General features: G+C 35.3%; 1 protein-coding gene across 1 annotated transcript; it reads left to right on the top strand.

The window, feature by feature from the left end:
• The first annotated feature begins 1096 nt into the window (after positions 1-1096).
• Positions 1097-12341, top strand: LOC138306709 (carboxypeptidase B-like). Its single transcript, XM_069247171.1, has 11 exons — positions 1097-1200; positions 4470-4551; positions 5447-5580; positions 6034-6208; positions 7072-7173; positions 8359-8461; positions 8618-8730; positions 8866-8953; positions 10006-10208; positions 11610-11694; positions 12064-12341. The coding sequence occupies exons 1-11, from the start codon at positions 1118-1120 to the stop codon at positions 12255-12257; spliced, it is 1362 nt and encodes a 453-aa protein (XP_069103272.1). The 5' UTR covers positions 1097-1117; the 3' UTR covers positions 12258-12341.
• Positions 12342-20810: the final 8469 nt, after the last annotated feature.

The raw sequence follows: 20810 nt of genomic DNA, 5'->3' as shown, positions 1-20810 counted from the left end.
AATCTCTACTGGTTTAGAGTTTTGATGCTCCAGGAAACACGTTCGTACGGACGGACGGGGACGGAAACTCATTTGTTATCCCCGCCAACTTCGTTGGGGCGGGGTATAAGTAATATCCTACAAACGTATATTTGTAAGGATTTAGTGCTATCAAAAATAATAACATGAAATAATTTTACGCAATCAGTATTGCATTGTACAGAAGGCAAAGTGCAGATTTATTTTCGGGACGCATTAAAACATCTTTAATAATTTTTATCTTGAAGTAAATAAAGAAGCTCAACCTTTTTATGGTGGAAATGGTGTAAAGTAAGTAACTTGTAACTGAGATAAATACTTAGGTATCTTATCTTGTTTTTTATTGGAAAAATACTATGTGACAGCGTCGTAACATCGCAAGGGTGATTATTGAGGACAAAGCAATTTATATGGATTTATCCGTCATCGACCTATCTCAGAGGCAGTGCTTTACATACTTAATAGAAGCCTTACATTGCGAATTAGGAAAAGCTGTGTCATTCTTCCTTTCAATATGTATAGCTTAAAGAGTTATTTCGTAATTTCAGAAAACATTACACTGAAATGTGGAAAATAGAGCCAGATTTCTCTAAAGGGCTATTATTTGGTCATAAATGGAGCCAAAATTCACCGTTTGGGTGATACTCCGTAGCGTTGAAACAAGTGAAACAATTGACATCTTTCTTTTGTCTTGATAGCTCTTAACCATTTCTTCCTTGATATTCGAGAGAAAAGTAAATGCAAAATATGAAATGTGTTTTTATTACCTTCAAACAGGTTTATTGCTATATGAGAATATGTTGTTATCTCCCCAAAGTCTGACTAAAACTTTTGGTATTGCGAAGTTGTTATAAATGTGTATCATAAAGTTAATATGTTAATATATTGATTCACCCAAGTACTATATGGAGACACCGTGAGACTGACCATATTTAAAATTGCGACAGACTAGCTTTGATGTCGTAAGTGACGTAACTTTACTGCGCGTGCGTGACACCGGAAGTGCTCATCAGTTTAATCGTAAGTGTGTTTAAGGCCCATAATTTCGTACAAAAAGACGTGATACAAATGAAAATCATTCATAGTTATCCGCGTGAATATGTCCAGCCGCAGCACAGTTATTTTGATCATCAATTTGGTGATTTTGACCGTTGGTCAAACCGACGGAAAACGATATGATGGGTGAGTTTTAGCATATTTTAGTATTATTATTTTTCATATATAAAAAAACAATATTGTCTTTGTTATGGAAAACTGGTGACCAGAATTAACCAGTGCTGGTAAGAATTTTTAAGAAGCAGAGTCATGTAGGTAGAACACGTTATGTACAGTACTTTTAAGAAGCAGTGTCATGTAAATTGAACACGTTACAGTATTTTCTTTCTCTATCATATTTTTGTTAAATACAAGTCGCATTATCGTTATCTGGGTTTAAAAGGACCCTTTTCTGTCTGAAGTGTCTTGACAGCAATAATCATTTAAGAATATTATAGATGACTTACGATGAGGTTACAACACTAAAACAATGCATGATTTTCTGCGTATTCTATGTTAACAGTGCATATTAAGATTGTTGTTCTGCCGTCTTACACACGGGCATTTGTCAGATAAAATTAATCTGACAACATGTCATTGTGATATATATATCAGAGAATACTACCAAGTCATCTATTATAATAAAAATTGTATAAAAACAAAAATGCAGGTTCCTGTGGTCTTGCGTAGTGAAAGTAAAAAAAAACGCGCGTTAATTAGGACGACGGATTCATTTCAAATAGATTGTTTAGAAGGTGATAATAAGTGTAGTATTAATGGTAAGTTTATAGCTTCGACGACTCTGCAAAATAATCAATATCGTTTTACAGTTCCATTTTAAAAAGTTGCTTCGTAAAGGTAGCGGGTGTTTAAACCTATTATATTATTCAAGCTAATGACCTATATCAGTTCAGCATTGATGTCACTATTTTTAACTTCATCGGAGTATGGAACAAAACTGTTTGCAAAATGTGTAAATCCGCGTAGAAGATTCCTATAAAAGTATGCAAAAAAGTTTATTACATAACACGATAAGTTAAACAATAGTTACATCAATGGTTATAATTAGTTTTTCAGACTACTTGATAACGTAAGATTCTATTGATTTCCATATTTTATTTCTAAATCAATACACAATGTCGACGTCTATGTTGTGACGTCATGATAACGTCGAGATTTCGCGCCATTCTCGGAATTTTTTTCTTCATAGTAGTATGAAACCAAATAAAAAAGTACGCCATTGCTGGAATACATCATTCAGTCAGTCTAGTCATGTGACTTTCATCACCTCCTGACTTTATTAAGGGCACATTTGAAACAAAATGGCGGCATATGTAATCATTGTACACGGGTCGAAAATTCATATTATGACAGAACACTTAACGTTAACTATTAAAACATATTGTATTAAATATATTCTAAATATGTTTGAAAATTGAATTTAGACACTCCACAAGGAACTGACATGTAAATTACTGCATCAAATGGAGCTCTCACCTAGCAGTTGGAAATCATCGATGGCTGACAACACATTCACAAATATTTTCATAATTTATCTGGGTAATTTCCCCAAAAAAATCAGTAACAAATAAGAATTACAAAACAAAGTCTATCTTAGTTACGTTATCGAGCAAGTATTACCGGCAATGAACTTTAGTCGGACATTGGTATTCTCTGCCTATAAGTGTCACCGCCATGACGGAAAAAATGCCCTAAGTATTTCGCGGTCACATGACCAAATCAACGTTTTCTATCTCCTACCCAGAAGAGTTCCTTGTATCCCGGATTCGGCGTATAATAACCGCGAAGAATAAATTCCATATTCTCTTACTGTCACCTTTATAAAAGTCTTTTTCTTTAAAAGTCTTTTTCTTTAAATCAGGTGTGAAATATCATATATTCTATAAAATTGAAAATTGTGTCAATTATTAAATTATCGACGTCTCACAATTGTTAGATTAAAATGTGCATTGTACCATATCAAATGGAGAATAAGAAAATAACGTAGATCTTTTTTATCAATTCGTCGGTGAAAAAAAAAAGTCCAATGCACTTATAACTATTCATGTGGTCCCCATACAATGGTTTTTTGTGAATTTGCGAAAGCGCTCATATTTCGTCGTTTTGTGGTTTTTTTGTTAAACCATTTCACTCCAAACTTTCCACTATTATGACATGCATAGATATTGGAATCTCCTTCATTGTCTGTGCTGACGGCACATGCGATTTATATGCTCCCCCTGATCTACTATCAACTTTTACGTAGTCTAATCATATTTTGTTTGCATGAAATGTTTTAATATGGTTTGGTATGACCATTTGCGGTCTGCAATTTTGAAGAGCTTCAAATATACCAGGCAATTTGTTGACAAGCAAGTATATACATTTGTCACAGCCCATCGTTATGATATATGTTTGCAAACTCGAAAATACGCATCTTTGCCTTCTTTTTTTCGAAATTATGGAGTGCATATTCTGTGTATCCAATGTATCTCTGGTAGTTTTCAACATGAATTCACGAACATTTCGGATGGTATTAAGCAATCTGAGGTGGTGAAATGGTGACAGAAGCAGTCTTGAAGTGTTAAAGAGGCAATAAATTTGACGGTGTCTTCAAAGTAAATATTTCTCTTATATCTTGTGTTCTTGACCGTGGAACCACGCCAGGTGTTCGATACTCTGCAGGTCAAAGTCATATACCAATGGTCATCATAAAATTCGAAAATTTCAAATAAATTTTCCGATATCAATATAAGCCAATAAAATTCTTCCATCCACGTCAATAAACGTCAAAATATTGCTCATGTGCTTCTCAGTTTTAAATGCGTGGACAGGTTGGGGCGGTAGGCTCATGTACGTTGCTACGTAGATTAGTTTCTGCCTAAGGAACCACCCTTGTGTCTCGAGTGAAGCGCAGCCTGGTAATGAACAAGGGGAGGTAACCGATCTATTTGTTGTGTACAATTTAGAAATAGTTGTTGTAATAGCCATGTGTTGAAGATTTCCTTTAACTATACATAGATTGAAACTTTTCATCAGATGTTCTACAGTGTTAATGCAGCGGTTGCTCAGCATTGGTTCATGAAATATTTTTATAAAATTGAAATTCTATTGAAGAAGCTTGGGAGTTTCCAGCATTGTCAGATATTAAACTGAATATAAACGTCTTGCTATCAAACGAAAAAGAAACTAAAATGTATAAAAAAAATACTTTAATCGGCCAATCACAGGTAGCTTTACAAACAATGAGTCACAATATAAAATAAATATAAATTGCAATAATTGTTCCATGCAATGCGAGAAAAAAAATAACATTAATAATAAATGCATACAGTTTAAGAAAAATTAAATTTGCGTTACGTACATATTCATATTATATCACATATGTAGTACCAAAACCGTTTTGTTTACTTTAGGCATCAACTCTTTAGAGTTCGTCCAAGAAACTCCCGCCAGGTGGAGTTCCTGAAATATCTCCATGACGACGAAAGTCTGAAGGTTAGTACTATCAGATAAAAAACAGTGACCATTTAAAATGATAAAGTATACTTAAGATATAGAAACATTTACATATAAATTATGTTCCTTTATTCTGATTAGTAATGACTGTTTTCGTTTTCATTTGTAACATCACAGAGGTCAATAATGCTAACTCAACCTTCATATCTTTATTGGAAGATTATCCTTTTAAACCTGTCTTCATTTTGATGTGTTTTTATCTAAACAGATTTTGGTTTACTTATAGTTGTTTATGTCATTATTTCTTTATATGTTCTGTATTTACAAATTGCTTATTTCAATCCAAATTTAAGCGTAAATAGCGGTTATGACTCGGATCGTGCTTGCAAGCATAATATTAATAGATTTCAAAAGCACAGAAAACGAAAATAAGCCGCTACAAAAAGTGCTAGGATAAGCACAAAATACCCTTTTGACACTAAACCGTGAAATTAAACCGCCGCGCAAATGTAGTTATGAATGAAACCACGAAATTATCTCGCCGTAAAAATAGGCCGGTTTACATTAATGTGGCCAAATAAAGTGTAATAGTTGGTAATTTCGGTAGTGTACAGCAATATAACGCTATACAATGGACAAGAGGTTCAAAACAAGGATACACAGAACACGCATACTCTTCCTGTATAAAATGTGTTGCCAGTCGAGGTCATGCATGAATAATTATGGCTGTTGATAAACCAAAACAGTATCCGTCATAATATATTTTGCAGTTGTTCCCGATCTATTTTTACTGCATAATTTGAGTAAACAGTGTAAAAGCTTATTACTAGTTATGTTATGTCATATAACCTTTAAAGATTTTTTCATGAATGTTAGTGAAAGCTATCTAATGGAAGGTTTGTAATATCATAATATTCATCCTCACTCACTCTAGCTCGATTTCTGGACGTTTCCTTCTCTTGATCGTGACGTAGATATCCGTGTTACTCCAAAGTCAAGGTCGTATGTGAAACGTATAATGGAAAAGGCGGGACTATCAACACGTGTAGCCATTGATGATATTCAAGCGTAAGTAAGATTTGCACGATTTTTATAAAAACAATGATAATTTGGTGGCGGTGGCGGTTATGAGATGACAATTCTATAATGAGTATGTTGGTTGTTGTTGGCAGTTTTGTGTTTGTTGTTGTTGATGATGATGATATGATGATGATTTTGATTAAGATGATGATTGTTTTTTTTAGTTTTTTTGTTTATTTTGTTGTTGTTCTTGATGATGAAGATGATAATGAAAAAGATGATATGATGATGAATGATGATGATGATGATGATGATGATGATACTTTTCTTAAGATGGTGTTTTTATTTTTGTTGATGTTGTTGTTGATGATGATGATGTTGAAGGAGGAGGATGATGATGATGATGATGATGATGATGTTTTTCTTAAGATGATGTTTTTGTTGTTGTTATTGATGATGTTGTGGGAGAGGATGACTTTGGTAGACTTAATGAATCCCCAGGTCTATTCACAAAGAGCTAGAAGACATGGCTAATAGTAGATTATCAACGACTGGTCCTGCCACTTACAATTTCATGTGCGAGGCTTTTGGAGTAAATTGCCCTCCAGACGGAACAGGAAGTGGCTCCATAACGCCATCTGGTGAGATTGTTGGCAGATTTTCACGCCATAGCGAGGTATGTATCTCTTTGTTCTATATACTTTGCTATAAATATAGAAGATTGGCAGCAAGGTGATACTAGAAAACTGAATTTCTGATAAACGCGAGAAAATATTATCATTCAAATGATCAGAAAAGCAATAACAATCTATTTGTATGAGAAACAATAGCATTGGAGAAGGAAGCAGTATAACATATTTTAATCTAGCAAAAACACAAGCTGTAGTTGGTATTTTTGGAGCTTTAAGAGAAAAATGAAAAAAAAAACATCGAGATTGTGTATGTTAGCAGGTTAACCTTTCAATTTGTTACTTTATTATCAAACCCATGTAACATACATTATGAATGTGTTGTATTTAAACATATAAAAACTAATACCGAACCAAAGTGTTTCCTTGATGATTATCCAATCACTAGAACAATATTGTCAGTAGACTTAAACCTTATACTTTTAATGTTATACATGTGTTTTACTATATGAGTATATAATTGTCATTTTAAGTTCGTACCTGTGTAATTTTTAAATTTGCGTCCACGAGATGGTAAATTTTATGTACTAAGAGTAAAAGAGATTTGTTAGGAACTTAACAAAAAGGACAGGTGCAACAAGAAAAATAAAGCATTCTTCTATATCTTAAAAAGTATAAAAATCGATTAAAATATTTTCTGAATTTATCATATTTAGTGAATCCAATTATTTTTGAAATAACATCCCTAATCTCCAATAATTTGAAGACAAATGCGTGTGTTTATTTTCTTGTCTGTACTTTTTCTATTGTCGTCCGCCTATCTCCATGGGTGATAGGATTGACAAAATTGAAATTAGGCCTACAAAATTGAAATTACGCCTAATCCATTTTTCATTAATGCCATGTTTAGATTGACGCTTGGCTGACTGCTTTGGAGACTGAGTTTGGAGATATTGCAAGTGTTGAATCCATCGGAAGTTCCTATCAAGGCCGAGATATGAAAATCATAAAGGTATGTTTCAGTTCGCCTATCTTGCAATCACAGATGATTTTCACTGGGTTAAAAATATTTCCTCATAACGTAAAAAGGCATTGGTGTTTGTAAGGTCGCCACTGATTCAACAGCAGAACTGTTTTATATGTAGTAGTTTCACTTAATTATATCAAACAATAATTAAATAAACTTAAATGTGTTTTGTTGGATCGAACTATCAATTGCAGCAACACTTTGACGCGTTTATGAAAAAGAATGTCCGTTCGGTTTTTTTTTTGTCTATGACTTCATAAACCAAAAAACATGTTGAAAATAGTCCTTATACATTTTATTTGAATTACCGAAACCAGCATTATCTCTGAGACAATAATCAGTCATAACCAGTTCGTTATTTTGCCCGGCACAGTAACATATGTAACTCCCACACCCCTAAATTTTGAAGATCACAGTAACCGTTTTCATCATATAAAAAGCTTATATAAAGCTTCATACAAAAATGTTCCAATGAAAATTGATTTGATGACTTTCAACCCAAGAAAAAAATGTCCTTAAAATTATAGGGCGAAGCAATTGTGTGCCAGTATTCTTGACCTTTGTTCCATCACACTATTTGTTATTTTTATTAAAACCACTTAAAATACACTTCAATTGGTTATACACTGAAATGCTTACCAGAAAGTGAACCCTCAACAAAAACAAAATAGATACAGCTAAAACTGTTGTCGCTGTTGAGTCAATTCTTAAACTCTTGAATACCTATTATACAAACAAAAGAACAAAAAGATGACAAATTGTCATATGATAAAAATTGCTACAAACAGCGATACGTATACATGTAATTATTTGTTTTGAAAATCACACAAAAAACATTTGGTTAAAGTCGGAACGAGACTATAACGAGACCAAAACCAGAGAAAATCCTAGACAGTCGTTTTACATGTACATTATGATGCGGACAGTTAATGTGATAAGTACGGTACTCATTAAAATGATATACTTATACCCGGTAAATATTACTAACTTTGTAAAATGACACTATAACCAATTTCCCCACAATTCAAAATTGCCGTATCTTCGGTCTACTTCGTTTTTATATACAAAGCATATGTTGAAATGGCCAAAAAAAAAAACACCCCAGACTTGATGACATTCGTAGTTTTTCCCGATGCCCTGTTATTTTTAGTTTGTTAATGGATGTTTTAGATAGGGAAACCTTCTCAGAACCCGAAACCCGTGATCTGGGTCGAGGCGGGGATCCATGCCAGAGAGTGGATATCCCCAGCTGTTGCTGTTTGGACTATAGATATTTTAGAGGTATGTTATTATTAAATTTGAATAGCAAAATGCTATTTTCATCATTACCTTAGTGTGTTTTTTTAAAAAATCAACACTACGCTTTTCGTATTTACAAAAAAAGAGATTAATAGCTAAAAAAACATTAACGTGAAAACGCTCATTTTGCAGTTACTACGTAACTACGGCACAGACAATGACGTCACATTTATGTTGGACACATTTGATTGGTTTTTCCTACCTTCAGCCAACCCTGACGGTTATGAATACACATTCACTAATGTAAGTATTGCATACATATACGAATTAACAATGGAAACTTACAAGTATTGTTGTGTAAAGGGGTAAAATATATGTAAAAGAAAATACATCCATTTACATTGGTCATTTTGGTGTTATGTCATTCCTATATTTAAGGACCGATTGTGGAGAAAAACCCGGAGTCCCCAGAGTCGCGGATGTTACGGTGTCGACCCTAACAGAAACTTCGACGTCGAGTTCGGAGGTAATGTACCTATAATGTAAAGCTGTTTATCATATTCTTAGTAGTAAATACTGCATTCCCGCCCTGTGTTATACAACTAAAATCACGTGACCCATATCAGACCGCAGTCGGAAAATGTATATCGCGTATCAGACCGTCGGTCCAAAAATGCATAACGATTTTCGGAGCTCCTGTTAATTGTTTCTCTTCGAAACCATGGATCATTCGGAACATTTGAACATCTAATTGATGACCTCATTACATCATTTAGACGTCAACATGACGTAGTCTAAATGGGCCGTCAGATGCTTGCTAGATTGGAACTCGGAGACGCGTTCCTACAGCATTATTATGGAAAGTGAAGGTGAACGTGTTAAGCTAACTGGCAGAGGGAAGAATGGATTTTGACTTTCTCACATACAAACGAGACATGTTTTCGGGTGTCACACTTTACGGAAATGTTATTTTTGATATCGGCAATAATAGCAACAAAAGGATAAGAGTATGTGTCATAGAATCTGATTCAGAATGAACTTCAGATATATCACCATTTCAACCAAGTGCTTATGCAAATTAGCAGTTAAAATAAAGTTTTTGTGGAATCTAACTCTCGGTGTTCACTGATATAATAAACAAAATTAAAACATTAATTTACGTTGTTAAAAAATGGCAAAATCTATATTACATGTCATATCAGCCCTCAACCAATTCGATTTGCCATATAATATTCCTTTTTTTTATTTGAGGGGATTATATTTTGCATTATCTATTGTCATGTTAGTGTCCTTTAACTTAAAGTTTTGTCAATAAAATGGATAATGATATGTTTACATCTACCTCAGTGGCTCCATGCAATAACGCATAATTGTGAAGAATTGACCGGTGTATCTTTCTATGCTACGCAGAGTTTTTTAAATGCATAAGTCTTTCTAAAATATGTAGGATTTTGTATTTTTTATTTTATTATTCAAAGACTTACTGAATTAAATGCCGTTGAAGCTAAGGAGAAACATATATGTTGTGCATAAAATTTATGATGTATGATTCATTAGGCTGACTTTTATTACAAATAGGTGCCGGAACAAGCAGCGATCCATGCGCAGACACATATCCGGGTACAGAAGCTTTCTCGGAACCGGAAACTGATAACATCCGGAAGTCGATATTGGGTGTCCGTGAACGAGCGATAGCTTTTCTGTCGTTTCACGCTTATTCCCAACTGATGCTGACGCCGTATGGCTACACATCTTCCAAGCCATCTGACTACCAAGAAATGGTAATTTCACAGGGTATTATCCCATAATTTAAAGGGTAGGGAAAGACAGCTCACCCGCACTAGACAATGGCGTGACATCATCAATATATGGTATTGTCGGCGACGTCATTAAAATAACGCAATACGACGTTCCGATGATGAATGTTCTGAATAACTGTTTATTTATAGTGTATTCCGTTAAAGTAGGGGGGAAAGAATAAAAAAAAAACTAGAAATATGTCTGTTAGACATTAAGTGCTCGTTAAATACTTCCTAACCTTAATTTCCGCTATGAAATCATCCTCTGCAACAGGTGTACGTAGCACTTTCGCTCATTATCCTTGGGACTATTGCAAGGAGATGGTTTGTGCCCTTGGTGCATTGTAATAAATACTTTCCTTTACTTCATTAGAACGTTACATGTGAAATTACTTTGAAGTTCTTTGTTACATAAAAGTGTATTTATTATCATATTGATATTGATACGATAAACTTGTTTCGTTGTTCAAAATATTCGTCCGCTAGAACACCGTTCAGTCTCTGTGCACTTGGTGACTCACCTGTGTCATGCCTGAACGCCTTTCTGGGGTATATTAGATCTACTCCAAAAATGTTAGAGGTATAGAACGACGAGACACTTTTGATCATTGATCTTGAGCTCAGACACTCAGACTGATATTTGATAACGGGTCTTTTATTCTGTTTCTCTCACGCAAAGCTGTGTAATTTTATAAACATTATTTAGAATTGCAGCAAATGCGGTCTATGGTCACAGGGTTTAGTAAACGATAGTGTTACGTATACCTAGGACCGAGGATGATGTGAATTAAATTAAATATGTGGCCGGTACTAAAAGTTATCTGTTTCGTCACTTTCTTTTATTGACTATATAAACCTGCATTGTATTTTTCCGGAAGCTTCCAAAGTCGATTAGATGCTTAGAATATCGTGACCAATGCAAGAGTTTGTATGATACGCCGCTTGAAATTTACACAAAACGTTTAGCACTGTGAAATGTCACTGTTGTTAATGCACAGTAGATCATCGTTGACCAGTATATCTTAACATATGTTTTTGAGAGTTTGGTGTCACTAAATCATGGCGAAATCTATCAAACGCTATAAGATACTGACTTCCTGTATCGCGTGCGCAGTTGGAAACTGCGCATAGCGGATGTACACAGACTATACACCCGACAAGGAAAATAATAGTACGAGTGCACTCGCACAAGAATAAAAAAGATGGGTCTGTCAGGTGGACAGGAATATCTCGACCCGAGTAAGAGATTTCAAAATCATTAACGGGGGTTTATATATCCTCGATCACTTGACAGACCCATGTAAGACATATATGTATCTTAACATTGTAAATCCGTCCTACTTTTGAATTAGGAAATAACCGATTTGAATACTTCAATTGTAGCTGCGCGTTGCTGATGCAAGCATGTCTGCGTTGAAGTCAGTTCATGGGAAAACGTTTCGGGTAGGAACACCACCGGATATCCTGTGTAAGTAAGGGCGATAACTCTAAAAAATACATAATTTTGGTATTTAAATTTAATTGTTCTGAAATGAATCAGTTAGCAATTTTTTTTACAAAATGAAATGAAACTACAAAATGGATGTAAAAAGAAAACACAGAAAAAATACTGTTAATTTTCTCCCAAATTAAAAATGCGTGTTGACAAAAGGATACACATGTTACCAAAATTTTGAATTGTCTTGAAAAACTTTACTAATAATGAGCACAACCGATCAAGGGAAAGAGTAGTCAAATGAAAAGGAAATCCCCTTATTACTTCACTTTACCTTTTTGTTACAGTTTTATTTCATCTCCAATGTTAACATATCGTCTACATCTTTGTATCTTAATACAGATGCCGCGTCAGGCGGGACCTACGACTGGGCCAAGGCCAAGGCCGGCGTGAAGTATTCATACACTTATGAACTACGTCCGGCGGAAGCCTCATGGAACCAGTCCGGATTTATTGTTGGGGAAGATCAAATTATACCAAGCGGTGAGGAAGTTTGGGCGTCTCTTGTGACCATAGCAAGGGAGATACAATTGTAGCCTAGCAGCATAACGTCAAGCGTGATATCCATGTAATTCAATCGTTTCTTATCAATGAATAAATATTAATTTTTTTGACGTAAAGGACATTCAATGTTTTCTTTTATCAAAATAATGGGACTATTTCACGTACCAAGCGATAGCTGGTAGCGTTTGTGCGGGACTATTGTATCTATTGGTGATAGAAGGACGTCAAAAAATGATTTTCCCCGCTAACGTCACTCCAGCGGAAAGATTACAAATAGATACGTTCCATCACCAATTGAGATACTAGTCCCGCACAAACGTTATCGGGTATCGCGTGGTACATAGATTCATTATGTATATATGCAAGACTACACACACTTGTATTTTGTTCAACGCAAGAGAAAATTCGCTGCACCGAGAAGTGGATATTTACGTCGGTACACTTAACGAGTGTTCTCTGTCATCTGTTATGTTTGCATTTTATATAATATTTGAATGTTATGTAATGATGTACATATGTACACTTTGTATATCCTAGTGATGAGTTAGTTAGGGTCAGCTGACTCAAAGTAAACAAAATTTGATCTTGATGAATCGACCACTTAATTGTATGATGCCGAAAAGACAACATTAATTTTTGTAACATATTTTCAGTCGATCAATGTAACCATATATATGTTCTCACAAGGCTGACGTTTACTCTATGTTGACCTTGGAATGTAAGCAATACCATGATAACAAGGTGACGTCAAGCAATCAGTTTCGTTGAATATGAATAACAACAAAAACAAAGTATATATACACTATTACACATTTAAATATTTATTCAGAATGTTTGACTTTACGACCGTTTTCCAATTAATAATACCTTATTTATCTTGATATATTCCACATCGAAAACAATAAAAAGTGTTTAACTAAAGTATACCAAACCACAGGTACAATGAACAGGAATTAACGTTAGTACATAACTTTAGCAAAACTCACAAGTTATAAAGTGTCAATCGGCCTTGACCTTAGCTCGATACCATATCACAGCTATATAGTGTCAATCGGCCTTGACCTTGGTTTCTTGTATCTTCAAAGATAGAAATAACAGAGATACCTACAGCACTGACGATCATAGGTATAAATAGATGGTCATCTACACTGATATACTGCGCATGACCGGAAGTATCCACTTCATCCTGCTCTCCAGCATAAGTAAAACAGTCATACAGCGACCTGTGGAAACAGAAGTGCCAAAAGTATCGCAGTTAAAAAGACGCATAATACACCATTGCAAAAAAGAGTAGGAACATGAATGACTACATCCAACCCCGACATCTCGAAATAAACTTAAAAAATAAATAGGTCAAAACTAGCATAAGTAAAACAGTCATACAGATTACACATACAGATGAGAAACTTAACTTATAAGAATAAACACTATTCGAAAGGTAAATTAACTAAGTTCCGTGATTACAGGCAATTAACCCGGTCATACGTGTGGGATGTTAAGGAATATGAGAGGTACAATCACTACCTGGCTGTATAATGAGAGATACAATCACTGCCTGGCTGTATCGTGAGAGATAAATCACTGCCTGGCTGTATCATTAGAGATCGAATCACTGCGTGGCTGTATCATGAGAGATACAATCACTGCCTGGCTGTATCGTGAGATACAATCACTGCATGGCTGTCTCGTGAGAGATGAAATCACTGCCTGGATGTATCATGAGAGATACAATCACTGCCTGGCTGTATCACGAGATACAATCACTGCCTGGCTGTATCATTAGAGATACAATCAATGCATGGCTGTATCATGAGAGATACAATTACTGCCTGGCTGTATCATGAGAGATACAATCACTGCCTGGCTGTATCGTGAGAGATACAATCACTGCCTGGATGTATCATGAGAGATACAATCACTGCCTGGCTGTATCACGAGATACAATCACTGCCTGGCTGTATCATTAGAGATACAATCAATGCATGGCTGTATCATGAGAGATACAATTACTGCCTGGCTGTATCAAACTGTTCTTTAATGTAAGTAACAGTTCGTATCAATTTTGTTTATGATATACCGTAAACCAACTTATTTCCATTTGAAATAAAATTTCGGGTATTTCGAAATAGTATTTCGAAATAGCCAAAGCAAAAGTCTTAAAGATGCTCCACCGCTGACAAATGGTATTTTTTCACTATTAAAAACAGGAGCAGTGGATTTAGTATTTTTCTTCAGTTACAAAAGTTACTTACTTTACACCATTACCACCATTGAAAAGTTTGAGCATCTAATTTTACTTCAAGTTAAAAATATGAAAAATAATTAATTGCATCCCGAAAAAATTCAGTAACACTATACCCTATATGGAATGAAGTAATGATTGCGCATGCACCAAAGGTTATTTTTTTGGGTTAATTAGACTATTATATACACGATTAAACACCAATTATTGTTAAAATGATGAATATCAATTATGCTCTGTCAGGGTGGAGCATCTTTAAAGATGCTCCACCACCGACAGAGCTTAAACGCTACTCATCATTTGAACAATTAATACCAGCGTACATACAATAATTTGTTTTGCTCTTGGTCCGTGCGCAATCAGTATTTCATTCCATATATAACATAGTGTTAAGGATTTTTTTTTTTCGACGCAATTAATTCTTTGTTAATATTTTTATCTTAAATCAAAATAAGAATATCAAACTTGTGTAACTTAAAGGCCCATTACCTTTCCGGAGCAAAATATAACGGTTTCTTAAAAAAACATTAATAACACCAGAAAGAGAGTCAATTCGCTGTTTTGCTGTCTGGCGCAGTGATAGTCAACTACCGCGCGGTATTTAGGACGACGGCGGGAAACATAATACGACCCGCGTTATGAAAATAAACATTTTATTTATTTTAATCAAATCGTTCAGAAGGTGATGATAAATGTAGTATTAACGGTAAGTTAATAATTTTTAGGATTCGATCTTGTTTTAGATTCCCATTTTAAAAATTAAAAGCCGTTTCGGAAAGGTAGTGGGCCTTTAAGACAAATACTGATTCGACTGTTCCTGGTTTTGATACCATCCGTCAGCGTGATAGCTTCTTTAACCATAGGTACAGTTAAACTATGCAACATAATCGTGTAAATGACTCGTCGCGAAACAAAGTTAGGCATGGAAACGCTTAATCAAGTCACCGCTGAAATTAGTAGGCTTACATTACAGTACTCCGAAAAAGATGCAAAAATCATTTTCATTTCTTCATTAAATTGTTTGCTCTGATTAAATGAATGCATGTCATTATCAGTATACATCAGTTTATGCCTAGCGTCACTGACGAGTTCATTCAGAAAGTTCAAAGCTGTTTCAGCTGTTCAGATCTGTATGGGTGTTTTAACTTTCTTCTGTGAGTAATCCATTTGATGACAGATGTGTTCGTCATATTAAAGTCACTTCGATATAATTTATATGTTAAATTGTGTTATTATTAACAAGAATCATGAGCATTATTTCCATAAAGTGATTTACGGATTCATAATTAGAATTCATTTAATTGCCTTTAGACAGGTTTGAAACATCAGAGGTCTCCAATCGTCGCAGGAAATTCTGAGACGCTGATTGGACAGATCTCTTGACGTTTTGACATGATTGGTCACAACTTGACGAATAGTCGGTCACGTTACAAAAAAAAAAACGTAGCTGTGCAGAATAAGTAAAGGTTGTCCTGATTGGTGTCATACTCAAAGTCTCGGAACACAAACCTGGTCTCGTGAGAGGATAGGTACAGTACATTTGTGTTCACGTCAGAGGAGCGTCTGTTCAAAATATTTCAATTAAAAATCATAATGAGCATCGCTGCATTCATCAATAAATTTCTAACTTATACATTTTCGTCAAGATTTCACGTTGTACCGACAGCTGTATTCATACATAGAGAGATAGATTAATTATCCATTGCGTATAGTGCATGTTTTATTTTCGGTAATGCAATTACTAATGTAAGTTTCATTATCAAAATATGTGAACTATAATAATGTTATCGTTATTTCGTGTTTTTTCATAAGATTCTATGAAATGAGCCTAACAAAAGTTTTAATTTTGCTCTCCTTGGCGAAACAATTGAAACGAATTTTATATATGATATATATATATAAATATACCTGATATGAAATTAACTCATATTTAAAGCACTGTTGATCACACATTACGTTACATTTCAAAGAATCTCCACATCAAAATGTTTCAAAAGTCAGGTGGAGGCTGTCATTTAGTCACGACTTCCTCGAATTCATGCCATTCTTTACTGTCGCTAAGCAATGAATTCCAAATGAGTTATAACCAATGAAAAGCATTCCTACTTATATTGAAGTAGGGAACTATGACACACATTACATTGACGAAGTAATTCGATATAAAGCGATTTTTGTGACAAAAATAATACACATCCATAGATGCAAAATACCTTTCCTGCAATCGTAAAGACAACGCATATAATATTAAAAACAAACGTCAACAATATATAAAAGCTAAAAGATGTCTGTAAGATATTGATATCCCAACTCCATATACGAGACGGGCAAGAATAACACTATATTAATACCATTTCCCGGCGCCGGACAGTCAGTGATTTCGCCCTTGTAAATTAAACGAAGCATTCGAGGGGTATTAGAGAGAGGGGAGAGGGAAAGAGATGGGGAAAGAGAGGGAGTCGGGATGAAGAGAGAGAGGGAGAGTGTCCGAATGAATCCCAGGTGATTATGCGAATGACCCCTGACCTTCAAAGTCCGTGCTGGAGATCACCAACGGTTGGTATGGTGTAAGCGAATGGTATAACCAATACATAGTCTCGCATTCCTCAGACTCTCGCCGCAGAATGAGAGTCTGGCCAGTATTTCAGTTTTGTAATGGTTTGTCGAAAAATCGGTGAAGCCTCTCATTGACTCACATAAACACACACACACATATGACGAATACAATTTTTGAAAAAAACCTGTTGTCAACCACAATTAAATATTCAAGGACAAACAAATTTTCAATTAAAGAAATTACAAATCACCTTTCTTCAGGGACAGACTTTAGTTCAACTGGTCGCGAGACTCTGAAGAACTCGAGCCTTAACCAAACGCTATCACTCATTTTTATTCATAAGAAAGATTCAGGAAGATTTCATTTGCTCCAAAATATGCTTAACAGAGTCCACAAACTATTGAGAAATGATGCTAGTAGATATATAATAAGGATCCCAATTCGTCCCGTGCGTCCCGTAGACGCATCTGTCACATTTTTTCACCACCCAGCAGTCGACTCATGGCGCAGGCATACATCGAGCGCATCGAGAGAGAAGACATAACCATTGCATTGAAGTCACACCAAAAAGAATAGTCTGTCGTTTAGGATTAGCTGTAGAATTCATCGTGAAAAAAGTGAAAGTTGAGATCAAGATTTATATCAGAAATCAACAAAAGACTGTATGTTTGAAAGGAACTCTGTTTAAAAGACTGTTATTCTTATCCGAAAGTCTACAGTGTATATGTTCATTTATGGAAAGTTAAAATGTCGTGTGAAACTGATAGCATCCAACATAATATAAACCTTATACAGCCGCATCATCCATCGTTTGTAAAATGTTGCAATCGTCTAGATAGCTTTGTACATTGGCCTCAGTCTCGTCATCAGACTCCTCAACAACTAGCTGCAAACGGATTCTTTTACACGGGAATAGAAGACCGTGTAACTTGTTTCATGTGCGGGGTTTCCCTCAAACATTGGAATTATTTCGACGATATCAAAACGGAACACTCGCGGTGGTCAAAACATTGTCTTTATCAACGCATGTTATTCGTAATGTAGACATGGGTGGTATAGATTTTTATTATGATGATGAAAGTTCTAGCTGCTGATGAGATTTCAAAGTGAGCGCATGTGATGTTGACTCGCTCATAAGGGCAGGATGGTCATACAAGTGTGGAGAGGAGATTAAACATGAACATATCGGAGACCTATTGAAGATATTTGTAAAACTTTGGGAAGAAGACAACTTTTGTGAAGACTACATTAATTTGTTATTCGAATTCAAGGAACATATAGGCGCTAAAACTTATTAGTAATGGATGCGGATTTGTTTGCTGAAAGACTCCAGAGCTATTTGATCGAACAAATCGAAGAAAAGTCATTTTGGAAATTATTGAAAAATCTGTTGTGTCTATCTTATGCATACGATGTTAAATTGAAAATAACAGAACTTTTCGTTTGCTATGGGTGTGAGGAAGGGCTAGCTAATCAACTTGGACATTCATGTGTAATGCTTTCGGGTGGTGATGTTATTGACCAACATTTTGATAACATTTGATGAGCACTGACTTTTGTGAATCATGCAGATATCGAAAAGACTTGGAGAGAGTTTGCCATGCGATCGTGCATCCCTTCGAGAACATTGCACTATCTTATGCAAGATGAGCGATTGCGGGATAGTGACTATATCCATGCAAACTACAGTGCAAAAATTAAGAAATATGTGAAGAAAATCGGTGATGTTGAAACACATCTATTCATTTAACCGCAAGCTGTTGTACTTATAGACAAGGAAGTAAAGCTGTGTGAAAGAATATTAACAACGTATCTATTCAGTTAAGAATTTTTCTTCTTATAGATGGAGCTCATACCTAATTACCCAGTTCATCAACATATGTCGAGCTGTGCTGATCGGCTGGTGACGTATAATGAGTGGGGCTACAGACTTCGTACTTATCAACTAGCCTGCGACGGATTATTTCACGAAGGTGTCAGTGATTACATTACCTGTTACAAGTGTGGAAAAACACAAATATTGGAATTATAAAAAACTTTTCTGCAGAGTGCAGCGATCGTCATTGTGAACTTCCTTATCCATCAAATTTTGGATAGGAAACATAGAAATGAATGGTACCCTTATTGATGAAAATACTGAAGAATCCATCAGAATGGATAACCTTTTTTCTCTTCGAGAAATAGTGAGTGATAGACAATGTAGCATACAAGATGCATTTAATTTCATTCATGACATTAAAATCTGTTATTATACAAGTCTGCCATACTCCAAAGTCTTTTTTCTATTTCAGGAATATTGCACTAACTCACCCTTCCAAAACGAACTGAGGCTCTGCAGATTTCCAAAAAATATAATGGGGTGATACCATTTATCCATTAAGATTAAAAGAACGCTGTTTATGTCTATATAGATTATATTCTTATATCTCAAAAGAAACAGGTGTAGATACAGATTTTCTTCAAAGCTGGTCATCGCAGCTATATGTTTTACATCTTGGTTTTAACGAAAATCCAAGCGTATCTTTTATGACCATGGTTAATTAATGTAAAGATAAAAGCAAAACTTCCACTTGAACAAATTTTAAAAAGTGTTTATTCAAATCACGTCTCATAATACCCCAAATAGAAGTATATTTCATATACTGAGTAGGGTCATCGGAATTATCTTTCTTGGCTCTACAGTAGTTATGCAGTCGTGATATGTTTAGCTAATTCAGGAGCACAAGTGCAAGATTATGTTTAACTTCTGAATGATTGTATTATAACAAATGAGTCACGATGATTTGATTATGTGTTCATTAACAAATCCATTTGATTATCTCAAAATATAACATTGTAGTAATAGTGCTGCAGACTGTGCATGTATAGCCTGTACGCTTTCCGGCACAATACCTATTTTCGTCTTTTGCGGTATTTTTCCTATCATTCATGCGCTAGCCAACATGGCGTTAACAGTAGTCGTGCTAGTGAGTGTATATTTTTTAGGCCTATTTTCATATATGTGCATGCACATGTGTTGAAACAGTTCAAGCTCCAGTGAAGATAGTGAGAGTGATGACCAAATGAAGGGAAGTGGCATAGTTGGTAAAGAACAGGAACCAGAAGATGTTGGAAATGATGATGATAACAATAAAGAACAGGAACCAGAAGAACAACCCAAAGAACAAAGAACGGAAGAACAAACAAAGGAACAAAGAACAGAAGAGCAAACCGAAGATCAAGAGCAACCCAGTGAACCCAAAGAATATCCCCAGTCAAATCTAGAGACGCGTGTGTAATGGCGAAACCGTCAACAGCTCCGCCATCCTGAATCATCTCAAACCATCAGAGTACAAACAAATCTTAAAAGAACTCAAGACGCCCGTATTGTCCTGAACATAGGGGGAAGACATTTTGAGACAAGTTTGGTGACCTTAAAGAACGACCCAGGATCCACATTGGCAGCCATCGCATGTGAACCAAGGGTATTTGGAGGCATATCAGGAGAGAACATATTTCATCGACCGCGATCCATCGCATTTTAAATTTATACTTTACTACTTGGGGGATGGTGCAACTTGCGACGTGAGGACCCTACCTTCTGATACAAGAATACTTTATAAACTCTATTACGAGGCCCAATATTATCAAATGGAGGGCATGTTGAGCGCCAATCTGATTAAAATACAGATCCTTACTATCACAAATTGGATAAGAGGATCTGAGAACATCCCATTAGGGGTCACGTCCAGATGACCTTCTGAAATGGCCAATCAAAGTATATATACTGGGGCGAAAAGACGTTTTCAA

This window comes from Argopecten irradians, chromosome 13 (genome assembly GCF_041381155.1).
Source record: "Argopecten irradians isolate NY chromosome 13, Ai_NY, whole genome shotgun sequence".
NCBI lineage: Eukaryota > Metazoa > Mollusca > Bivalvia > Pectinida > Pectinidae > Argopecten > Argopecten irradians.
Note: the sequence above shows the minus strand (reverse complement) of the source record. Positions and strands in the feature narration are given on the sequence as shown.